The 25761-nt window shown below is 45.0% G+C and overlaps 1 protein-coding gene across 2 annotated transcripts in view; it reads left to right on the forward strand.

Annotated features, from left to right (window-relative positions):
- Positions 1 to 5964: 5964 nt before the first annotated feature.
- fkbp16 (FKBP prolyl isomerase 16) overlaps positions 5965 to 25761 on the forward strand; it is a 147042-nt gene continuing 127245 nt past the window's right edge. For both annotated transcript variants that reach the window (XM_080214144.1, XM_080214145.1), the window contains exons 1-2: positions 5965 to 6706; positions 15442 to 15611. In XM_080214144.1, the coding sequence (XP_080070270.1) occupies positions 6235 to 6706; positions 15442 to 15611 (642 nt within the window). In that variant the 5' untranslated portion in view covers positions 5965 to 6234. The remainder of the gene's footprint in view (positions 6707 to 15441; positions 15612 to 25761) is intronic.

Consider the following 25761-nt stretch of genomic DNA (forward strand, 5'->3'; position numbering starts at 1 on the left):
ACCAGGTTAAAGTCCAACAGGTTTATTTGGTAGCATGAGTGTGGCCCTTCATCAGGTGAGTGAAGAGTAGGGTTCACAAACAGGGCATATATAGACACAGACTCAATTCTCATGAAGACAGAGGCCGGATCTTCTTTTTGCATGTTGTGGAGCTCTGATAACCTCCTGACTTCCCTAACGCGCTTTTAATGGGAGAGCGAATTTTAATTTCACTCAGTTAATGAAATGCCACATTCTTGGATGTAGTTTCAGAAGTGATGTCTCTTTGTTTTGAAGTTGCTTTGCACTTCTATTCAAAGTAGGTCTGCATTATTCACCGAATAGCAACACCCATTTACAGACAGCCTTTAATGGAGAAAGCAGTCCCTGGCGGTTAACTTATATGGAAACAAAAATAGATAAAAGAAATAAATGTGTTGAGTCATGGGACATGAGGTAAAGGTTCCGGAGGCAAAGCCCGACACAGCTAAAGAACAGGAAATTGTGTAACAAAGAAGAGTGAGAATTAATGTGCAGGGTAGATTTATCTCTGTGAATTATTCTTACCAGTGCAAGGCAATGAATTATAGAATCCAATTTGGCCCATTGAGTTTGCATCAACTCCAACAGAGCAACCCACTTCTGCCCTATCCCTGTAACCCCACCCATTTACCCACTAATCAACCTAATCTACACTTCAGGCAGCATGGTAGCACATTGGTTAACACTGCTGCTTCACAGCTCCAGGGACCTGGGTTTGATTCCCGACTTGGGTCACTGTCTGTGTGGAGTTTGCACATTCTCCTCGTGTCTGCGTGGGTTTCCTCTGAGTGCTCCAGTTTCCTCCCACAGCCCAAAGAAGTGCGTGTTAGATTGATTGACCATGCTAAATTGCCCCTTAGTGTCCTGAGATGAGTAGGTTAGAGGGATTAGTGGGTAAAATATGTAGGGATGTGGGTGTAGGGCCTGGGTGGGATTGTGGTCGGTGCAGACTTGATGGGCTGAATAGCCTCTCTCTGTACTGTAGGGTTTCTATGGCATCTTGGGGCACTAATGGCCAATTTAACATGGCAAATCCACCTTCCATCTTTTTTTTAATTCATTCGGGGCAAATGGGTGTCACTGGCTGGCCAGCATTAGTTGCCCACACCTAGTTGCCTGAGGGCAGTTGAGAGTGAACCGCATTGCCGTGGCTCTGAAGTCATATGAAGACCAGACAAGGTAAGAATAGATTTCCTTCCTTAAAGGACATTAGTGCACCAGATGGGTTTTTCCGACAATCAGCAATGGTTTCACTGTCATCAGTAGATTCTTAATTCCAAATTTTTTTTTATTGAATTCAAATTCCACCTTCTGCTACGGCAGGATTCAAACCCAGGTCCTCAGAATGTTAGCTGAATTTCTGGATTAATAGTCTAGTGATATTACCATGATGTCACTCCCCTCCCTAATGGTCAAAGGAACTTGCTGTATGGTGTGTGTGTGTGTGTGTGTGTGTGTGTGTGTGTGTGTGTGTGTGTGTGTGTGTGTGTGTGTGTGTGTGTGTGTGTGTGTGTGTGTGTGTGTGTGTGTGTGTAATTAAAAAAATGCCACAAAATAATTTTTTGTTAGAAGCAGCAAAGCGAATTGAACTTAATGCCAATAAATATTTCCACTTTGGCAGAAATCTGATCTTAGGCGCTCTGTGGTTCTTGATTTCCCTTAAATACCCTTTGCAGATTACCATTTCAGTCACGGTATCTGCAAACCTGATTTCCTCATGCTTAGCACGTTAGAATTTAAGTTGAGTATTCAACTTCTGATGGTTATTTTGCTTCTTCTGCTGTTACATTATTTTAGATAAAAATGATACACTGGCTTTGTGGTTTGACATAGAGGTTTAAGCAAAGGTTGGAAACTTTACAGATAAGCTAGATTGATAGCAATCTGACTTCGGAGTTAAAAGGTCATGGGCTCATTCCAGAGTCAGCATATTTAAGGCGTTAACTTCATTCAGCACTGAAGGCGTGCTGCTTTACTGGAGGTGCAACTATTATGTGTGCAACGTTCAACCGAGGTCCAGCTGGGTGGATGTAAACTACCATGTAGCACTAATTATGGTATTTGAGAGTACGTAGATGAGGTTTATGGCCTCGCTTATCCTGTAACTGTGAAATCCCACCTGAGATCAATGAATCTTCCCACAGTCTGCCCCTCGCCCATTCCGATTCCCGTGGCGTGCAGGATGGTAAAATTCCAGCCTATGTCTTTAATGTGGAGAACAAGAATCCTAAAGTTAAGGAGGTGTTTAGTTTCTAGAGTTTATGTATAAGATTTAAGGGTGCCATTCTTATGAGGAAATAAGCTAATCAAGTTTCACAAAAATGAGTAGTCGGTGAATTTATTGCCCGCTTGATTGGCACCACATTCACAAACATCCACTCCCTCCGTCACTGACGCTCAGTAGCAGCAGGGTGTACTATCTACAAGATGCACTGCAGCAATTCACCAAAGATCCTTAGACAGCACTTTCCAAACCCATGGCCACTTCCATCTAGAAGGACAAGTGCAGCAGATACAGGGGAGCACCACCACCTGCAAGTTCCCCACCACGTCACTCACCATCCTGACTTGGAAATTTATCGCCGTTCCTCCACAGTCGCTGGGTCAAAATCCTGGAATTCCCTCCCTAACGGCATTGTGGGTCAACCCACCGCACATGGACTGCAGCGATTCAAGACGGCAGCTCACAATCGCCTTCTCAAGGGCAACTAGAGATGGATAATAAATGCTGCCCAGCCAGCGATGCCCATGTCCCACAAATGAATAAAAAGAAAGGTTTTAATGCAGCATAAAGCTGGTGCAACCACTACATGAATTGTTTAATTTGCAGAGAAGCTTTTGTGAGGTAACAGCGTCATAGGTTAATTGAAAATTCTTTCTGAGGTTAAGATGTATTTCTATTAATATAGAAATTTCTGAAATTAGATGAAAGCAATTTTTTTTTGTAATAATCATTTGTGGTCAGCATTTGGATTTCAGAGTTTCAGTCAAATAAATGACATATTAACTGAAAAGAGAAAATGCTGGAAACACTCAGCAAGTCAGGTGACAACTGTGCAGGCAGAAATAGAGGTAACATTCCCCATCCTTAACCCTTCATCAGAACTGGGAGAGGTTAGAGATATGAGTGCATGGTGGTACAGTGGTTAGCACTGCTGCCTCACAGCTCCAGGGACCCTGGTTCGATTCCCAACTTGGGTCACTGTCTATGTGGAGTCTGCACATTCTCCTCATGACTGTGTGGGTTTCCTCCACGTGCTCTGGTTTCTTCCCACAGTCTGAAAGACGTGCTGGTTAGGTTCATTGGCCATGCTGAATTCTCCCTCAGTGTACCCAAACAGGCACCAGAGTGTGGCGATTAGGGGATTTTCACAGTAACTTCGTTGCCGTGTTAATGTCAGCCTACTTGTGACACCAATAAATCAACTTTAAAATGAGCTGCTTTTAAAGAAAAAAAATCAGGGAAGAGTGGGGGATGGGGGGGCGAAAAAGAATCAAAGGCAGACATCTGCGATAGTGTGAAGGGAAGGATACGGGAATGAGTGACAGAAGGAATGATAATGGAACAAGCTTGGAATGGGTCTGGAAGGAATGGCAGAGGGGGAGAGAGGCATAGAAAACTCTGGCAAATCATGACTAAGGAACATGGCAGAAGTAAGGTGGATGGAACTGGGGACCACCCCACTGGTCATGTAACCCCGATGCACGACACTGATACAAATCCTGCATTTTGAAACCAGTTATAAATCATTTATATGAGTTATCGCTTTTACCCCATAGGACGTGAAAGTCTTGTGTCAACCAACTATGAAGCAGACCTTAGCATTCCTTGTGAACGTGGTTTGAACCCATTAATATGAAACGGTAAACAAAAAATACAAAGTAAGACAGGAATAGTGCGGTTGGGCTAAGAACTGGTGAATAAATACTAGGAACAGGGAGCAATTGTCCCCTTGGCAAAGCATGTTGATTGGTCTGCTGCATGCTTGATGAACTTGGATAAGAAGAGTGGGAGAAAACTAGCAAGCAAGAAACATGTTTAGTGTCTTTAATCATATCATCCCTGTTTCTTTTCAAGAATGAAAAGGCAAAACTTTGAAACCAAAATAATAGACTGTCACTTCTTATAAGTGGAATTTGGTAACTCTTTGATTCTGTGCACTACACCACAGTTGATTAATATAGGCATGATCACAGATTAGGCAGTATAGCACACAGACTGCTTTGTATTCAGATTTTCCCATGGGTTAATTGCAGATACGCATTTGTTTCTCTGTAAATCCGTTTGCACAAAGAGTGTATAGGTGACGCAAGTGTTTCTTCTTATTTGAATTTGCACATTTCGTTGACATCTGAAGGAAAGTCTGCCATCCTTACTTGGTCTGGCCTGCAGAATGTCAGACCCACAGAATGTGGTTAACCTTTCATTGCTCTCTGAAATTGCCCAGACTTCTAACCAGTTGCATCAAACAGCTACAGAATAAAAAACACTGCAACGTCACATGGTCTGTGACAGTTCACAAAGGCAACTCATCAGAACCATCTCCAATTAGGGATGAACAATAAATGCTGGCCTTGCCAGTGATGTTCACGACCAAAGAATTAATTTACTTATGGGGCAAAATGTATGAAAATCCTACCTTAATCCCCCGTGAGAATTCAAGCAAGGATTAATGTAGGTCAGTTTCTGTTCTGGCCTCTGCTAAGTCCATTGGGTCCATTTTTAGGCATCGCAAGTGTTGTGATGTACATGTACCTTTAAATGGGGCGTATTTTAATCTGCTGTCCATCATGATCCAAAACGAATCAGGATGTGATGTATAATCCCATAAATCTGTAGACAGAATGGAGCAGCAGTCATACCGGCCAGATGTGTTTACACCTCACTCTTACTGTTATATGGATATGGTCTTATTTTCAGATAAAGAACCCACATTGTTATTAGAATCATAGAGTCTCTACAATGTAGAAGGAGGCCATTTAGCCCGTCAAGTTTGGACTGATTACAATCCCACCTAGGCCCTATCCCCATAACTCACTTACTTACCCTGCTAACACTCTGACACTAAGGGGCAATTTAGCATGGCTAATCAACCTAACCTGCACATCTTTGGACTGTGGAAGCACCCAGAGGAAACCCACGCAGACGTGGGGAGAATATGCAAACCCCACACAGAAAGTCACCCAAGGCTGGAATTGAACCCGGGTCCCTGGCTCTGTGAGGCAGCAGTGCTAACCACTCTGCCGCCCAAACCACGTCCTACTTAACCTTGTCCTATAATTGGTATGCTTGCAATTGACAAGAAGAACAGAACACCAAAAAAGGGCTTCAAAGACAGGCACCTAGGCCCTCCCACCCCCTGCCCTAATAGCAGAGAGAAACTGAATACCTGTTTAAGGATCTCTGTGGGAAATAGGTTTCTGATGAGTGGAGACACGGACTGGGGCCTAATCCACCTAGAGTCCTTCAGTGGCTCACTACACCCGCACTGCAAAAGGTTTTACAGTGACACCCAAGGGCCCATTTCAGGCTGGGTTTTAGCCATCCAGTTGGAAAGCAGGGCATGGGCACAAGCCCAAAAAACACGCCACATCCCGAAATACTTGAAAGAATTCATTGCCGAGACTCTGTCAACGGTTTCAGCTAACGTTGTTAACGGAGCACGTATAAATATAGAACAAGCTCACACATCTCTGCAGTGAGAATGACTGGGAAGTGTTGCTTAGTTCCAGAGCATCGGGAAAATCAGGGTTCTGTAGCAACTCTGGGAATTATCAGAGAAATAGCTCGCATCTTTGAGTCCCTGCTTTTGTATTGTTTTGGAATTATTTTTAGCTGAAGTGGTTCTTTAAAAATCAAAGGAATCATGGGAGAGCTCGATAATTAATTGGTTTTGACTGACACTTTGCAGGATTTTGTCGATTTAATCTACAGAGATTATCTTCACAGACTTCCTACTGACATTGTTTAGAACATCACTTTAGCTGTTCATTTTGGCCTGTATTTGTTTTGCTGTAGCTGGACTGTCTGTTGAACTAGTTAGTTAAAGTCTATGGTGTCTCACCTTGTTACAGCTTTAGTACATGGACAGACGGACTGACGGTGCCTGAGAGATTGTTCGGTTCAGCAATATCCTCCAAAAAAAGACTCGACAAACCGGCAACCGTGGTTTTTTTTTGAAAACTAAGGAAGACTCAGTTAATCGCACTGAAATGTTTTTGCCTTCTGCACATCCGTCAGCCAGTCCAGATGGCGAGGCTCCGGCAGAGGTGGAAGAGGATAAAAAGCAGTCGGTTAATTGGGCAGATAGCGGAGGGGCTGAGTGCGATGCACAACCCAAGGCCTGTCCAGATGGCGAGACCTTGGTCGCTGAAATGGATAAGCAGCGCCCAAGGCCGGGAGCAGAAGCGGTCAAAGGATCAGAAAATGTCGACAAGGCGGCTTTGGAAACCATTAGCGAGCCCATCGCAGGATCTGTGGGTGCCAAAGAGGCAGAACAAGCAAAGCTGGACAAAATTCCCGGCCTCGGCAAAGCGGTCAGGTTCCAGCTGCCTCCAGAGACAATCAGAGTTTCTGATGTCGATGATCTACAGACACCATTTTTTGAGATCGACGGCCTGGGAGAGTGTTGTGTCAGCACTTTTACGAATACCTGTCACTCTGAGAGTTGGATTGGCATCACAGGCAAGTACTAGCCCTTTGACCTGTTGAGTTGTTACTTTAACTTTGATGTAGAATTAGAAATAGTCATAATATTAGCAATAAGCTGCACATTCATGTAAAAGCATCCAGGTCCAAGTACATGGCATGGGTGGCACAGTGGTTAGCACTGCTGGTTCACAGTACTAGGGACTCGGGTTCAACTCCCGGTTTGGGTCACTGTCTGTGCAGAGTTTGCGCATTTTCCCCGTGTCTGCGTGGGTTTCCTCCGGGTGCTCCAGTTTCCTCACACAGTCTGAAAGATGTGCTGGTTAGATGCATTGGCTGTGCTAAATTCTTCCTGAACAGGCACCAGAGTGTGATGACTTGGAGATTTTTTAGTAACTTCATTGCAGTGTTAATGTAAGTCTACTTGTGATACCAATAAAAAAAAATTATGCAGTTACTCTAATTGTTGACAGGAGAACTCAGTAAAGTCTGAACAAGTATCTGAAAACCAAAATGATTAAAGACTTGTTGGGTGGGATTTTACAGCCCCACTCCGGCGAGACTGGAAATTCCCACCCGAGGTCAACAGAGGTTTCCATTCTCGGACCCCCGCCCGCACTGATTCCATGATGGCGAGGTGGTCGAGTTTCGGCCATTATCCTTCCTCCACTTTAAAAACGATTTTTTTTTAGGATTTAAGCCCCTTGTCTTTCAGAAGATTATTTTTGAATAAGTGGGCTAATTTAATAATAAAACATTAGCTTTTGCAATCATCTTTATTTCTCTGGAAATTATATAAAAAAGCAGTTCATCAGTATGGGCGACACGGTGGTTCGCACTGCTGCCTCAGTGACCTGGGTTCGATTCCGGCTTGGGTCACTGTCTGTGTGGAGTCTGCATGTTCTCCCCGTGTCTGCATGGGTTTGCTCCGGGTGCTCCGGTTTCCTCCCACAGTCCAAAAGACATGCTGGTTAGGTGCATTGGCCATGCTAAATTCTCCCTCAGTGTACCCGAACAGGCACCGGAGTGTGGCGACTAAGGGATTATCACGGTAACTTCATTGCAGTGTTAATGTAAGCCTACCTGTGACACTAAATAAAAATAAGTAAACTTGTAACATTGAATTCCAAACAGTTCTGATGGCAAAAATACTGCAAATTATTTGAATGAAAACTCTCTGAGCGACAGTGATTGTCATGTTTAGTGTGATATTAATTGATTCTAACAGATATGGGTTAAGATATCCTCTGTGCTTGGAGAGACAAGTAATTATGATCTGTCAGCAGCATTAAGACAGGGAAAGTGCCAGATTTTTCCCACTTTCCCTGATTGTGGGTAACAAGGAGCGACTGACTATACAGCCAGGAAAGGCACAGGTTAATTGACCAATCTGTCACTCAATTTTCACATTGTTTACCTTACCACCTGGAGAGTAAACCAGTCAAAGTGTTTGGTTCAGTACCACCCATTCTCTCAGTCGTGCTGGAGCCCTGTCTTCAGTGGACAGACTTGAGCCTGTGTTCAGCGTGATGTTTTTGTTTAGTTATTTCATCAAATTGCATGTTAACTTGTTTTTGAGGCTATCCAATCTTTTATTTAATCTTCTCCTGTGGCCACAACAAAGCAGAGGCTGAGAGTATGGCTCCCAGGCCCCTGTTAATGTCCCGTCCAGCAGCCAAACACTTCCTCACTGGGGGGGGAAGTGGAAATCTATAGACGGCAATTTAACATAATTCAGCAGAATGGCAAACCCCAGGCTTCAGGTGGGAAGGCAAATTTCATTGACTTGAATGAAGAGTAAATTTGTTCGTGTGTAAAATTGTAAAATCAATATTGCACATGATCCGTTCATTTTGTGCTAAGCAGGTTAAGTTAAAATCACACACGCACAACGCACACACATACACACACACGCACACACACCCCAAGCTGTCTGCAGTACCACCCTGAGTGAACACAGATAAAAAAAAGTAAGGCAAAGTTGCCCCAGATGACCATGAGTGGGTTAGGTTGTTTGCCCTTGGTAAATTTCCCCTTAGTGCCAAGGGCACTAGCTAGGGTCAATGCATTGCGTTACATTGATAGGATCTGGGTAGTATTGTGGTCAGTGTGGACTCGATGGGCCAGATGGCTTCCTTCTGCAATGTAGGATTCTATGATATCTCTGTGCTGTGTGCACACCAGACTGAACTGACCTGCCCCAGCCACTGGGGGCTCCTGATCCCCGCCGATTGAAAAACCCAAACTGACCAGTGGGGCCGTTTGGTTGACTCCACAATTGGCTTAACAGGCACTTAATTGGTTGCAAGTTCCAACAACCGTCCCCATCCTGTCCTGCTAAAAAATTGCATCACCTTCCAGATGTAGCACCCTCCGGAAACTCAATCTTCAACTTTGCTGGTGGAGGGTCCCCACATCTCAGCTGAGGGGCAAGCTTGGCAAGGTGGTCGTGCATGAATAACCTTGGCTAGTTTAGGGATTGAACCCGCACTGTTGGCATTGTGCTGGATCACAGCCAGCCACCCATCCAAATGGCTGGGATGAGTGGTTATAGGGCCGGCATGATGACATGCTCAAAAGGAACGTGATTCACTGTTCTATGAGTCTCTCAGTCACAGTCCAGTAATTAAAGATGATTCCAGTCCAACTTCTTCACAAAGTCACTTTATTCTCTTTTACAACTCCACATACACACAGCCAACATCCAGTGCCCCCTATAACTCCTTTATATATCCCGGTGAGCACTATTAAACAATTAGCATACAAATTGGGCCTAAAGTAGAAGGTTGCACTTAACCCATTCCTAACACAGTTGGTCATGGATGGCACAGGGATGGCACAGGGGTGCAAGGAGCAGCCAGTTGCATCACAGCCAGTGGCCCCGTCCAACAATCAATGTCACCGTGGAATGGCTGAGGCAGTCGGGTAGGCTGCTGGAGGCTCTGCCCCTCTGGATACTCTGGCATCATCCCTCATCTCCTCAGCACCTCCGACTCAGGAACCATCCCTGTTGCAGCGACACCTTGTGAGCACCTCCATGATGACAATAGAGGCCATGTGGATAACCAAGAGTCAGCTGCAGTTACAGTGGACCAGGCTGCCTGCACCTCATCCTCAACCACAGGGGGCGCACTGTGTGGGAGTGGACCTAAGTACAAGGCACCATACCATTTGTTGCACTTGATGAGTCGCCTGGGTAATATTTGTATTTTCATTGATTCTAATTGTGAGCAAAGTATTGTTTGATGGGATCATTCAGACATCTGTGTATTCATGGTTTGTGGTGGAAATAACATTAAAGGTGGGGGGGGGAAGAGTTGAGCGGGGGTAGAGTCATGGACTTGTTGTGGGTGCTGACTCTGTGAGAGAGGGTGATGGTAATACTGGAGACCTCATGATTAACGCTTATGCGTAGAGATGGAATAATGCAGATATACGGTGGTTGGCAATCTTGTCCCAATTATTATTCGGGGCTGTACGGTCGCAGAGTGGTTAGCACTGCTGCCTCACAACTCCAGGGACCTGGGTTCAATTCCTGGCTTGGGTCATTGTCTGTGTGGAGTTTGCATGCTCTCCCCATGTCTATGTGGGTTTCCTCTGGGTGCTCCAGTTTCCTCCCACGGTCCAAAGATGTGCCGGTTAGGTTGAATAGCCAAGCTAAATTGCCCCATAGTGTCCCAGGATGTGTAGTTTAGAGGGATTAGCAGGGTAAATATGTGAGGTAATGAGATAGTGCCTGGTAGGATTGTTGTTGGTGCAGACTAGATGAGCCAAATGGCCTCCTTCTGCATTGTATGGTTTAAGTTAATTAATTAATTTTTATATTGGGAGTCACCTGCCAGAGTCAGGGAGTCACTCAGGTGAAGTTTTGGTGCATTGGCGTTGCTCTTGTGGTTAGCTTGCTGAATGCTGTGACAGCTGTGATGGTCTCAGAGACTCTCTGCTATGTATAGAAGTCAGACTCCTCTTCAGTTCCCCTATAGTTCTCCTCTTCTTCCTCCTCCTCTTCATCCTCTGAAAAGGATGGTGTATCATTTCCCTAATCATCATTCCGCTCCAGGCCCCTTTGTATAGACATTTTGTGGCCCATGCAGCAGGATATTGCAATATGAGTAAGATCATAAGACATAGGAGCAGAATTAGGCCACTCAGCCCGTCAATTCTGCTTTATCATTCAATCATGGCTGCTATTTTTCTCATCCCCATTCTCCTGCCTTTCCCCCATAACCCCGGATCCCTTTATTAATCAACAACTTATCTATCTCTGTCTTAAAGACACTCAATGACCTGGCCTCCACAGCTTTCTGCGGCAAAGAGTTCCACAGGTTCACCGCTTTGTGGCTGAAGAAATTCCTCCTCATCTCTGTTTTAAAGGATTGTCTCTTTAGCCTGAGGTTGTGCCCTCTGGTTCTAGTTTTTCCTACTAGTGGAAACATCCTCTCAACCTGCTGAGATACAGTAAGAAGTCTTACAACACCAGGTTAAAGTCCAACAGGTTTATTTGAAATTGCGAGCTTTCGGAGCACTGCTCCTTCATACGGTGAGTAGAGAGGTAGGTTCACAAACACGGCATGTATAGACAAAGACACAATTACAAGATTACAGATTGGAATGTGAAGAATGATTGGAATACGAGTCTTCACAGATAATCAAATCTTTAAAGGTACAAACAGTGTACGTGGAGAGAGGGAGAATCATAGGTTAAAGAGATATGAATTGTCCTCCTGTGTGAATAGCTCCACTCACCTTATGAAGAGCAGTGCTCTGAAAGCTGGTAATTATTGCAAAATAAATCTATTGGGCTTCAACCTGGTCTTGTGAGGTTTCTTACTGTGCTCACTCCAGTCCAACATCTCCACATGATGCTGAAACATGCGAGAGGGCAGAACCCAACTGGTTATTGCAAAGGGAGACCATCTTCACTATGCCCACAGCCAGCTTTGTGCAGGCTCATGTTCATCAATGGCTCTGGTTATGGTGCCTCTCAGCTTCCATCTCTGGGTATTGGATGGAAGTCACCTCTTCAGGGGATAACCCACCTCCCCTGGCAGCCACCCACAGAGATTGAATTTGGTCTGAAGAGATATGGCATCTGGGACACTGATAGGATGAAGGGATCACGACAGCTGCCTGGGAACCAAGAGAAGAGCTGCAAGACATCCTTACTGTGGTTACAGACCAGCTGGACATTCCATGGTGGAAGCTTTTTCTGCTCTTGATTCTGGGCTGGCCCTGCAGGGTCTTGATGACTATGAGAGTCCAGTCAATGACCTGGAGGAATCTATCGAGGTTGTCCAGGCCAATGCCCTCTGTGCTTGCAGTGGTCCCTCTGTGCCAAAATGGATGTATTCCTTCACCCTCTGGAATTGGACATCCTTGACATATCTGGTGTCATGATGGGTTGCTGACTGCGAAATGCCACCTGGATCCTCAGCTGTTCCCTGGGCTGATTTGGATGATTAATACTCAGGGCGATGGTAACTTTGATGTTATTGGTACGGAGGAGTCTGTCAAGTGGTTTGTGAGGCATCAGGTCAATGTGCATCATAGCCAACATCCCCAAGACCCATCGCCCTGGCTAAGCTCATCAGGACTGACACTCTGCCATCTGCAGGTAGCTGACACTTGGGCAGTTGGGGACAGCACCTTCTGCTCCTTGCAGGCCCTCTCTGTGCTCCTCTGACTTTATCCTGGCCAGGATGTTGCCTCTGCTGAGGTTCCGCCTTGCTGTTCTGTCCTATGTCAGAGTGGCCTATTCCTATCTCCAATCCCTGAGCCATTGGGTGCACTTGTCATAACCTCTTGAGTCCGTGAGAGACCAAATATCTGTCAATCCCAACCTTAGACGTACTCAGTGATGGAGCATCCACAAACTTTTGGGGAAGTGAATTCCAAAGACTCACAACCATTTGAGTGAAAGAATTTCTCCTCAGCTCAGTCCTAAATGGTCGGCCCCTTATCCAGAGAGTGCACCCCCCCCTTATTTTAGATCTCCAAACCAGTGGAAACAATGTGTCCACCCTATCAAAGCCCTTCAGAATTGTATAGATTTCAATCAGATCGCCTCTAATTCTTCTAAACTCCAGAGAACATGGTCCCAATTTACTCAGCCTCTCATCATAGGGGCGGCACAGCGGCACAGCAGTTGGCACAACGGTTGGCACTGCTGCTGCACAGCACCAGGGACCCGGGTTCAATTCCCGTCTTGGCTCACTGTCTGTGTGAAGTTTGCACATTCTCCCCGTGTCTGCGTGGGTTTCCTCCGGGTGCTCCGGTTTCCTCCCACAGTCCGAACGATGTGCTGGTTAGGTGCATTGGTCTTTGGTCTCCTCTTTGCTCAAGCTTTTTTTTCACTGATTCTATTATGTTTCCACGTGTCACACTGTGTCAAACTTTATTTGACAATGTTATGAGAAGGGCCTCAAGATGTCTTACCACATTAAAGACAATAAATAAATGCAAGAGCTGTTGCTGTCTCCAATGTGGCCGGATGGTTGCATTTCTTCATCACTTCCCACAGGATTACAACAGTCCCACAGTGGCTACACTTTAAACTGCTTCATCAGCTGTAAATTACTGAAGAACTTCCTGAGGTCATTCAGTGCATGTTCTTTAAACTCTATCTGAGTCCATGACAGTTACAGGCATTCCAGCTGCCACTAGGCATTTGCTCAGCATGTCCAGTCATCTGACTAAGACTAGGGGTTGATCTTACCAAAAAAAAAATTCTAAGTGCCGCACAAACATGAAAGCAGGAGAGAATTGCACCCAATTTTTGGGTGAGCTCCCACATGCCATCGGATGACACTTAAGAGAAAAAAAAAATGAGTCACTGTGTGATTCTCGCCAGCAGGGGGAGTGGGCAGAACCTATTCATGCTGGGAAGCCGGCTGCTGAGATAGAGGGGCGCTATTGCACATGCACTCCAATCGCCCAGTGAACCGGGAGTTCTGTCACTACCCACCTGGACATGGTCCTTAACCCCTCCAATTGTCTTCCAGTGCAAGGCTGATTACACCGGTAGAATGGGGCCGGTAACATCACGACTAACCCAATTTTTTGCCTCTCACCTAATCTTACCGGCTCACCACATTGATCGACTGGCATGATGAGCTGATAAGTTCGCCCATTAGGTCTTTAGGCAGGCACAAGGTCTCTGCCTCAAAGTTTCCTTGTGATTTTGCATCAAGTTAAATTGGCAGACCAAGATGACATATTTAAAGATTCAGCTCAGATAGTCACCTAGGAATTCATAGGAGATGCATCTCATGTATGTTGAGAGATCATGACATTATTGCTCAATTTTCTGTTGCTTAATTTTTAAAGGACACTTGACAGTGAGTGTTATAGCCATGATTTTCAAATATGGGTGACATTGAGCAAAGACCCAAGTTATACTGCTGCCTGCAGCTTACACTGCCATCAGCATAAAGGGGTTATGCCACCACACTCCCAAGGACTATGTTTTCACATTACAAGAGGCTGGTTTCGCCTGACTTTGAGAAGATCAAAGGATTTGAAACACAATCTCACAAGATTACATGTGAAATTTTGATTAAGGTGCCTCATGTTGCTTGGAGATTGCACTAGCTGTAGGATAAAAAGATAGAAGATGTAACTTGCATTTTTATAGCACCTTTCATGACCTTGGGATGTTCCAAAAGCACCTTACAGCCAATAACCAACATTCAAAATGTATCTGCTGTTCTAACATTAGGACAGATGCGATATCCAATTTGCACAGAGCAAGCTCCTAAAACAGCAATTGGGATTACATCAATGGTTAGCACTGCTGTCTCACAATGCCAGAGATCGGGGTTCAACTCTGGTCTTGTGTGGAGTTTGCACATTCTCCCGTGTCTGCAGGGGTTTCCTCCACGTGCTCCAGTTTCCTCCCGCAGTCCAAAGATGTGCAGTTTAGTTGGATTGGCCATGGTATAAATTGTCCCTTAGTGTCCCAAGATGTGTAGGTTAGATGGATTAGCCATGGTAAATGTATGGGGTTGCAGGGATAGGGTGGGCCAGAGGACATGGGTAACGTAGTCGGTCAGAGAATCGGTGAGGCTGAATGGCCTCTTCCGCACTGTAGAGAGTCTGTGATTGTTTGATAAAGATATTCTACTTTAGGGTAACTGATATTCTCAGAGATTGCAATGAAATACTGCAGATGCTGATAACCCAAAATAAAAGCAGAAAGTGCTGGAAAAACTCAGCAGTGCTGGCAGCATCTGAGAGCAACAGATTTAATGGGTGGGAATTTACAGCCTCGCTCATTCCGAAACTATAAAATCCCACCTGAGGTCAACGGACTTTTCCATGGTACCCCCCACTCCAATTCCCACGGCGGGTGGGCCAGTAAAATTCCGCCAATATTTTAAGCCCAACAAGACACTTCATGGGAACTGTGCACTTGGCACTGCACAAGGCTGCACTAAATTCCTTATTTTTAATTCTTCTCAAAGGAAAGAGTTAAGTCCTTGTCGCTCAGTGCTGAGGTGCCACCAGCAGTGTAACTTAGGTCAATCAGCAGAATGTTTCTCTCTACAGTAGCCAGAATTCTCCGATGCTCTACTCCCCATCCCCGCTGCCGGCGGGAATGGAAAATTAGGCACGCAGCCAAATCTCCATTCACTGCAGCGGCGCCGCAGAATCCCAGCCACAGGCGAGGTCGGGGAGTTCTGGCCAGTGTTGTTAGTACAGCTGCATCTTTGTTGAGTATGGCCATGTTTTAACCTCATTACAATAACATTGAAAACACTCTCAATTTACAGATGATTGGCTGGTTCAGAAAATGATACTGAAAGAAGGGCAAGGACAAACTACCAGACCTGATGTGGGACAAGAAGTCACAATAAAGCTGCTTGGAGTGCTGGAAGATGGGACCATTATAGACAAAGATCCAAAGCTTACTTTTGTCATTGGTGATGGTGACGTCATTGAGGTTGGCTCCATTTTGATGATCCATATCTTTACAATTTTACTCTCTTTCTTTATCAGTCATTTGTTGCCATAATCCTACATTCCTGCGTCAGTTCGATTGATTCAATTAATGTAAAAAGAGTTTGCACAGTCTCCCCATGCCTGCGTGGGTTTCCTCCGGATGCTCCAGTTTCCTCCCACAGTCCAAAGATGTGCGGGTTAGGTGGATTGGTCACGCTAAGTTGTCCCTTAGAGTGGGATTTTCCCGCTGTGCTTGACCCAAGGCTGGAAATTCCTGCCCAGGATCAACGGACATTTGCTTGTTCTGTGTCCGGCCCACTATGATTCCCGTGGCGGGCGGGATGGGAAAACTAGCGTCCAAAGATGTGCAGGTTAGATGGATTAGCCATGGTCAATGCATGTAGTTACGGGAATAGCAGGGGTGGGTAATATGCTCTTTCGGAGAGTCAGTGCAGACTCGATGGGCTGAATGGCTTCTTTCTGCACTGCAGGAATTCTGGCTCTTGGACAGAAGACAGAGACTTGGGGTAAATGCGTCTTTTTCTGGATAGCAAGAAGTAACTAGTGGGGTGCCACAAGGTTTGGTCCTTAGGCTCCAGCAATTTACAATCTATATTAATGACTTGGATACAGGGATAGAAGGTTCTATAGCCAAATTTGCAGATGACACAAAAATAGTCTGGACAGTAAGTTGCAGTGAGGAAATAAGAACCTCAAGATGGAAATGGATAGGCTAGGAGAGTGGGCCAAAATGTGGCAGATGGAGTTTAATGTGGATAAGTGTGAGGTCATGCATTTTGGTCAGAAAAATGGGTGGGCTGCGTATTATCTAAATGGGGAGAGACTTCAGGATGCCCTGGTGCTGAGGGATCTGGATGTCCTCGTTTATGAGTCACAGAAAGCTAGCATGCAGGTATAGCCGATAATAGAGAAAACGAATGGAATGTTGGCATTTATAGCTATAGGAATACAATATAAAGGTGAGGAAGTATTGTTGTAACTATACAAAGCATTGGTGAGGCCGCAGCTGGAGTATTGCGCACAGTTTTGGCCCCCTTATTTGAGGAAAGATACAGTGGCCTTGGAGGCAGTTCAGAGGAGGTTCACTAGATTGATTCCAGAGATGAGGGGGTTTGTTGTATGAAGAGAGACTAAACGGTTTAGGCTTCTACTGTCTGGGATTTAGAAGACTTAGGGGAGATTAAATTGAGCCATACAAGATGATAAAAGGTATGGATAATGTAGACGTGGAGCGGATGCTTCCTCATGTGGGACATTCTAGGACGAGAGGTCATTGTCTTAGGATAAGGGACAGCAAATTTAAAACAGAGTTGAGGAGAAACTCCTTCACCCGAAGGGTTGTGAATCTGTGGAATTCGCTACCCCATAATGGATGCTGGGATAGTGAGTAAATTTAGGAAGGAGTTAGACAGATTTTTAATTGGTAATGGGTTGAAGGGTTATGGGGAGAAGGCAGGAAAATGGGGATGAGGAGCATATCAGCCATGCGGAGCAGACCCGATGGGCTGAATTCTGCTCCTATATCTTATAAACGTATGAACTAAAAATTGAGGCAGAATATTTGGCACTTCACTTCCCAGTGTGCACTTTTGGTCTCCTTATCTGAGGAAGGATGTTCTTTGCTCTGGAGGGAGAAGGTTTAACAGGCTAAATCCTGGGATGGCAGGATTGACGCATGAGGAGAGAATGAGTCAGTTAGAATTGTGTTCACTGGCGTTCAGAAGAATGAGGAAGTGATCTCACAGAAACCTATAAAATTCTAACAGGATTGGACAGGTTAGATGCAAGAAGAATATTCCTGATGGTGGAAGAGTTCAAAACCAGGGGGTCACGGTCTGAGGGTACAGGATAGACCATTTAGGACAGGGATTAGGAGAAATGTCTACACCCAGGGAGTGGTCAGCCTATGGAATTCTCTACCTCAGACAGGCATTGAGTTCAAAACATTGTGGGGGCGATTCTCCCCCCAAAAAATTCCAAATGTCGAATTCATGTAAAAACTGGAGTTTTTTCAGTGGGAATTTCAAAATGGATCTCCCATTGCTCTGAGACCCCATAGTCTCAGATGACCATAGACTGACTGGTGGTGATTTAATCTGAGGATCACCACACCTCAGGTGAGGGGCAAGGTTGAGAAGATGGGGCCTTTTCGAATAACCTTGGGCAGTATAGGAATTGAACCCACGCTGTTGGTGTTGCTCTGTGTCATGAAGCACATGTCCAGCCAAGTGCACTAAACCAACCATCAATGAGTGCAATGACTGATTAGGGGTACAAAATAAATATAACAAAGAGGGGGAATTCTGAAACGCAAACAGGTAATGTACAGGTATTCACTTCATTCTGAATGAGGATGGTTTTAACATTTTTGGCGGGTCTTGGGCTAACCCTCTGCACATTTCCAGGGCATTCTCGGTCAATAGGGATTGACTCCAGTAGATAGCCATTCGTGAAATCCATGTTGGTTACATCGGGGTGGAAATTAAACAAAATAGTTCTATTAATAAAATCTGTGGCACATGTTCCTAATCCTGTCAGCTGTCCTCATCCGTTCTTTGACCACCGTTTCGAATTTGCCAACAAGCAGCATCTGGAAATAACAAGTCCCTTAAGGGATATTTCTATTGTTGAATGAAGGTCATTTTCTGGAATTAGTTGGAAAGGTTTTCCATCATTAACTGTAACTAATTCAAATCTGAAGGAAGATTAATGTTACATCATTTATACCCTCAGGCACTTTATAGCCAATGAGTTATAGAATTACCATAGGAATATGCGAATAAGAAAATAAAATGGTAGCCAACATAAAATATAACCCAAAAGTATTCATCTGGCGTGTAAATGGTATCAGTTTTAAGGGGCAGAATGGGACCATAAGATATAAGAGCCGAATTAGGCCATTTGGCCCATCACGTCAGCTCTGCCATTCAACCATGGCTGATACATTTGTCAACCCCATTCTTGCGTCCTTTCTCCAAGCTGGTCAGTCATCTGATATAGGAGCTGAATTAAGCCATTCAGCCCATCACATCAGCTCTGCCATTCAACCATGACTGATATGTTTCTCAACCCCATTCTCCCATCCTTTCCCCAGTAATCTCGAGGCTGGCACACAGGGGCCACTGCGCATGCGTCAATCTTGGCGCTGACAAATCGGCGCATGCACAATGACCCACACAGCACTAGGCTGCTTCCCTCTCCAGCGGGAATAGGCCTCGTCCCCTGATTTTTGGACTGATTTACGCTAGTGCACTCTGCGGCGCACAGAGCAATGGGAGATCCATTTTGAAATTCCCACTGAAAAAACTCCAGTTTTTACATGAATTCGACATTTGGAATTTTTTGGGGGGGGAGAATCGCCCCCACAATGTTTTGAACTCAATGCCTGTCTGAGGTAGAGAATTCCATAGGCTGACCACTCCCTGGGTGTAGACATTTCTCCTAATCCCTGTCCTAAATGGTCTATCCTGTACCCTCAGACTGTGACCCCCTGGTTTTGGGCTCTTCCACCATCGGGAATATTCTTCTTGCATCTAACCTGTCCAATCCTGTTAGAATTTTATAGGTTTCTGTGAGATCACTTCCTCATTCTTCTGAACGCCAGTGAACACAATTCTAACTGACTCATTCTCTCCTCATGCGTCAATCCTGCCATCCCAGGATTTAGCCTGTTAAACCTTCTCCCAGTAAAAAGTCTGACAACACCAGGTTTTAGTCCAACCGATTTATTTGATAGTAAACTCACAAGCTTTCGAGGCTAAACTCTTTGTCAGGTGAATGGAGAGTTCTGGCCTCGGACCGAGCATATAAAGCACAGACAGTTTAGAGATAAACCTGGTGGTGTCAGACTTTTTACTGTGTTTACTCCAGTCCAACGCCGACAAACCTTCTCCCTCCAGAGCAAAGAACATCCTTCCTCAGATAAGGAGACCAAAAGTGCACACTGGGAAGTGAAGTGCCAAATATTCTACCTCAATTTGGGATATATTGGGAAATAAAAACAAGTAATATTTTGTGCTCTAAAATAAAGTTTGACTGGCTAGTTTGAAGTGGTGTTCTGGACTATGGGATATTAAGCCAGTGCGTGTCAGGTCCCTCTCTGACCATCAGGCATGTTGTGGGGTGAAATGAAGGTGACTGGCCTTTAGGAGAGAGAGTTCATTGACTTTGGTCCCATCTAGGGTGGCACTTGGCACAAAGAGCTATTATATTTGAAGTTTATTTATCAGTGTCACAAATAGGCTTACATTAACATAAGAACATAAGAACATAAGAAATAGGAGCAGGAGTAGGCCATCTGGCCCTTCGAGCCTGCCCCGCCATTCAATAAGATCATGGCTGATCTGTCGTGGCTCAGTTCCACTTTCCCGCCCTCTTCCCATAACCCTTAATCCCCTCTCTTATCAAAAACCCATCAACCCGCTTCTTAAAAATATTTAGCGAGGCAGCCTCCACCACTTCAACGGGCAGAGAATTCCAGAGATTCACCACCCTTTGAGTGAAGAAGTTCCTCCTCAACTCTGTTCTGAACCGCCCCCCCTTTATCTTGAGGCTGTGCCCCCTAGTCCTACTGTCTTTTTTGAGCGGGAAGAGTCTTTCCACCTCTATCCTATCCATCCCATTCATCATCTTATACGTCCCAATGAGATCTCCCCTCATTCTTCTAAACTCTAACGAGTACAAGCCTAGTTTATTCAGCCTCTCCTCATAGCTCAACCCCCTCAACTCCGGTATCAGCCTAGTAAACCTCCTCTGCACTCCCTCCAAGGCCAAAATATCCTTGCGCAGGTGCGGCGCCCAAAACTGCACACAGTACTCCAGCTGCAATGAACACTGCAATGAAGTTACTGTGGAAATCCCCTAGTCTCCACACCTGTTCAGACACACTGAGGGAGAATCTAGCATGGCTAATGCGCCTAACCAGCATGTCTTTCGGATTATGGGAGGAAACCGGAGCACTCGGAGAAAACACACGCAGACATGGGGAGAACGTGCAGACTCCGCACAGACAGTGACCCAAGCCAGGAGTTGAACCCGGGTCTCTGGCACTGTGAGGCAAAAGTGCTAACCATTGTGCCACCATGGTTTCCTTTTCTGAGGAAGGACGTTCTTGCTCTCAAGGGAGTGCAGTGAAGGTTTACCAGGCTGATTCTGGGATTAATGTATGAGGAGAGATTGACTTGGTCAGGATTGTTTTCGCTGGAGTTCAGACGAATGAGGGGGAATTTCATAGAGACTTATAAATTTCTAACAGGACTAGACTGTGTAGATGCAAGGAGGATGTTCTCGATAGTGGGGGTGTCCAGAACTAGGGGTCACAGTCTGAGGATTCAGGATAGACCATTTAGGACGGAGATGAGGAGACATTTCTTCACCCAAAGAGTGGTGAGCCTGTGGAATTCATTATCGCAGGAAATAGTTGATGCCAAAACATTGAATGTATTCAAGAAGCAGCTAGATTTAGCAACTGGGACGAATGGGATCAAAGGTTAGTGGGAGAAAGCAGGATTAGGGTGTTGAGTTGACAATCAGCCATGATTGTAATGATTGGTGGAATAGCTCAACGGGCCGAATGGCCTCCTCCTGCTCCTATCTTCTATGTTTCTATGCCACCCATGTGTTTTGTACCAGATGACCACATACAGGGAGGAATTGGAAAAAGTTGGAGAGAAAGCCACTGATATTTGCCCATCCTCATTAACCACAACCAATGGGTGTGTTTGGCAAGAAGAACCTAACAGCAGGAGATAGAGCCAGCTTTGTATGATACAGCAGAATGTTAGAAAGAGAAAGATATCTCTTATCCATGAGTTTCTTTGATGAAAATTTGCACAGATTTGTATTACAATTTTTTAGACACATAACTACAACATTTTGGCCAGATACTTAATGTAAAAATGTTGAAATAGTCATGGAACTAGATATCAGAGATTCTTTCATGTTACATTTCCAACTTACAGTATATTTGTCACTGACATACTGAGAATTGGAGTAGTTAAGTATGATTTATGAAGATAATACTGTGGTTCCCCCAGGCAAATATGGTCGGTACTATACAGTATCAAAACCCCCTTTGCTACAGTGTCTGACTAAATACGCCTAAATGTCCTGAGGAAAGGGATAATTGCAAGTCAGAGGAGCAGCAGCTAAGCCTTTGTTTTTACAAGAAGGAAGCATACGGCTGCCTTGTGAGGACTGATAGCACATCAAAGTTCTTGGCTATATTTGCAGGAAGGCATCAAACAGCCCAGTCCCGCTGACCCCACAGATCAAGGACTGCCAGTACCGCCCCACCGCTGTGATACTGCGAATTCGTTTGTACTCGCTGGGCACAGCATCAATACATCTGGTGCAAAACCAAGCACTCTGTGAACACCAAGCACATTCCCCATTGCCAAGTCAGCCCTTTCATCCTGCTTCGCCTAGGCTCCATTTAATAAGCCCTTTGATTTTATATCAGCTAGCTTATAGTACAGCTTCTTTGTTCTTTTCCTGTTTAGACAGTGGGAAGTCATTCAAAGTCCATGAAAAGAAAAGAGTCCAAGGCAATGGCAGTAATGGCAACTGGCCAAACATGTTGAGAGTAATTAAAGGAAAAATGTGGGTAAAAATGTCTTTAATATAATTAATTTCTCCATGTATTTCATCTCATGCACACTTGATTAAGTTTGGCAACAATTTTGTATTCCAATGGCCATTACGTAGAGAAGTTGGGGTAACTTCACATCCAGACCAGAAGCCAAAATTTGGCCAGTTCAGTTGGAGGTATCTCTGCTAACATTTGAACATAAGAACATAAGAAATAGGAGCAGGAATTGGCCATCTAGCCCTTCGAGCCTGCCCCGCCATTCAATAAGATCATGGCTGATCTGTCATGGCTCAGTTCCACATTCCTGCCCTCTCCCCATAACCCTTAATCCCCTCTCTTATCAAAAACCCATCAACCCGCATCTTAAAAATATTTAGTGAGGCAGCCTCCACCACTTCAACGGGCAGAGAATTCCAGAGATTCACCACCCTTTGAGTGAAGAAGTTCCTCCTCAACTCCGTTCTAAACCGCCCCCCCTTTACCTTGAGGCTGTGCCCCCTACTCCTACTGTCCTTTCTGAGCAGGAAGAGTCTCTCCACTTCTATCCTATCCATCCCATTCATCATCTTATATGTCTCAATGAGATCTTCCCTCATTCTTCTAAACTCTAACGAGTACAAGCCTAGTTTATTCAGCCTCTCCTCATAGCTCAACCCCCTCAACTCCGGTATCAGCCTAGTAAACCTCCTCTGCACTCCCTCCAAGGCCAAAATATCCTTACGTAAGTGCGGCGACCAAAACTGCACAGAGTTCTGCAGCCTCACCAATGCCCTATGCAGCAAGACCTCCCTACTTTTATATTCAATCCCCCTCGCTATGAAGGCCGGCATCCCATTAGCCTTCCTGACCACCTGCTGCACCTGCAAGCTGGGTTTTTGCGACTCATGCACAAGGACCCCGAGGTCCCTCTGCACCGTCGCCTGCTGCAGTTTTTCGCCACGTAAGTAATAGTCCTTCCTACCATTATTCCTACCAAAGTGGACCACCTCGCACTTGCCAACATTAAATTCCATTTGCCAGCTCCTGGCCCATTCGCCCAGCCTATCTAGATCCTTCTGCAGACTCTCCACACTCTCCGTGCAATTTGCCGTTCCACAGATCTTGGTGTCATCAGCAAATTTCAACACCATACACTCGGTTCCCTCCTCCAGATCATCTATATAAATGGTAAATAGCTGAGGCCCCAACACCGACCCCTGGGGCACTCCACTAGTCACCAACCCCCAATCCGAATAGCACCCATTGACCCCCACTCTCTGCCTCCTATTTGACAACCAATCCTCTATCCACGCTAACACCCTACCCCCAACTCCATGCCCCCTTACCTTCTGCAATAACATCTTGTGAGGTACCTTGTCAAACGCCTTCTGAAAATCAAGAAAGACCACATCCACCGGCTCTCCTCTATCCACCGCCCGAGACACATCCTCATAGAACTCCAATAAATTTGTCAGACACGACTTCCCCTTAACGAAACCGTGCTGCGTCTGCTCTATCAAGCAATTCCCCTGAAGATGCCAGGGAGTGGGATTTTCCGGCTGTGCTCCCACCAAGGCCGGAAAATCCCGCCCGAGTTCAATGCTCCGTGTCCTGCCTGCTACAATTCCCGTGGCAGGAGGGATGGAAAAATTCCAGCCTTGATCCCTGATGATCTATCTCTACACGAGAAGTGAATTCCTACACAAGTGTCAAGTCTTCCCACTAATTAGAATAGCTTGAGATGAGCTTTGGTGAAGTGAGTTTTGGGCAGTACACCCTATAGAGTGAAATCAATGATTTCTATAATAGGCAGACTATTTATAGAGGAGAAGAATTTTCCAGATTTGTTTGCCCCCCTTATTGTCCTTGAGATTTCCCTTTGCTTTTGGTGTGCCTCTCTTAGAAGCTTTGGGAATGTGGAGGAGTGGGAGGTGGGGGCTTGTCTAGCCAAGATGTTGAAGCTATCAGAGTGTGAGGTAGATGCGCTGAACCAGTCGATTTTTCTCTGCCTTTCCATGTTGTATGGTTGTATTCAGCTCATCACGCATTCAATGGGCCATCTATATCTTAACTTTATCCAAGTAATCTTTAGAAATATTTATCTTACAACCCAGCTTTAGAGGCTGGGTTGTTAAGTATGTTCAAGGCTGAGATAGGCAAATTTTTAATCAAGGGTTGTGGGGTAATGCAGGAAAGCGGAGTTGAGGATTATCTCGTGGAATGGCAGACCAGACTCGATGGGCTGAATGCCAACTTGTGCTCCTACATCTTATGGCTTAATGGGTGCGGGCTTTGCAGGCTAGTTCGCCATATATTGTCCACCCTCAGCTGCTCTTGAGAAGGTGGTGATGAACTGCTTTCTTGAACTGCTGCAGCTGTGCATTGTAGGAATACCCACAGTGCTGTTAGGAAGGAAGATTTTGCCCCAGTGACAGTGAAGGTAATTGGTTCCTGAAAATGAACTAAAACCTGTCAATTTCAGTTTGAAAATTTTCAACTGACCCAGCTTTTTGGTGTGGGGTTTGGGGGTGGTGGGGGGTGGTGAGCCACAGATAATTGCTTATAAAGCTGTTCAATATTGTGACAAAACTGTGTCTTTAAGAACTGGATCTGGGCCATGTGCAGGATCTATTTTAGCAGTTCAAAATATCGGTCCCATTTTGTCTGTACATGGCAATCCCTATCGTTACTGCAGCACATAATTGATTCTAATTGTTAGAATGTTTGTTCAATCTGACTAATGTTGTGCTAATTTAGTGTTTTCTCCTGGGATTTGCAGAGTAGGATTTGATTTGATTGATTGACAAGTAAGGTCACATAACTGGGTGGACCTAGGCTTACACAGAAAAATCAAGTCAGTTGCTACTTGGAGCAACTGAGAAGTAGCCCTTTCTTTCTCTGAAGTCTGGAGACTGGGATCTGCCACTGATTAGGTTTATTTCTCTGATGTTCTACTGCTTGAGGATACATCCTTCTCTGGAACTTGTTGTATGGGATTCAGAAGGCAGGTGTCTTTCTGTATCTGAAAGACTGGGAATATAACACACATGTTAGCATATCTGTGTTGTGGTGATTTGAAAGAGAGATTTATGTCTATGAAGATACTGCTTAAATTGGAAGTATAGAAATGGATAGCTTTTAAGAATTATACTTGGTCAGGTTTAAATATTTTAATTGGTAAAAGTTACGCTAATTCTTTTCATTATATTCTGTGTTTGTTTTGATAAAAGCTTCCTAGTGGATCAATTGAATCATACATAGAACATAGAACACTACAGCACAAACAGGCCCTTTGGCCCACAAGTTGCGCTGATCATACCCCTACTGACCAGGCCTATCTATAACCCTCAATCCCATTAAATACCTGGAGCAAAACACCTTAGCCTCACTCTAGTGCCAAATCACGGAAAGTTAAGGGCTAGAATGTTACCAGTGTTCAGGCCAGTGTGATTTTTCCCACCCCGCTACAGTGAATGGAGATTTGGCAAGCCGCCAAATTCTCCAACCTCACTGCAGTGAGAGTGTGGTGCGAACGGCTGGTAAGATCACGCCCAGGCTGTAG

This window comes from Carcharhinus amblyrhynchos, chromosome 28 (genome assembly GCF_965287045.1).
Source record: "Carcharhinus amblyrhynchos chromosome 28, sCarAmb.v2.hapA, whole genome shotgun sequence".
Lineage (NCBI taxonomy): Eukaryota > Metazoa > Chordata > Chondrichthyes > Carcharhiniformes > Carcharhinidae > Carcharhinus > Carcharhinus amblyrhynchos.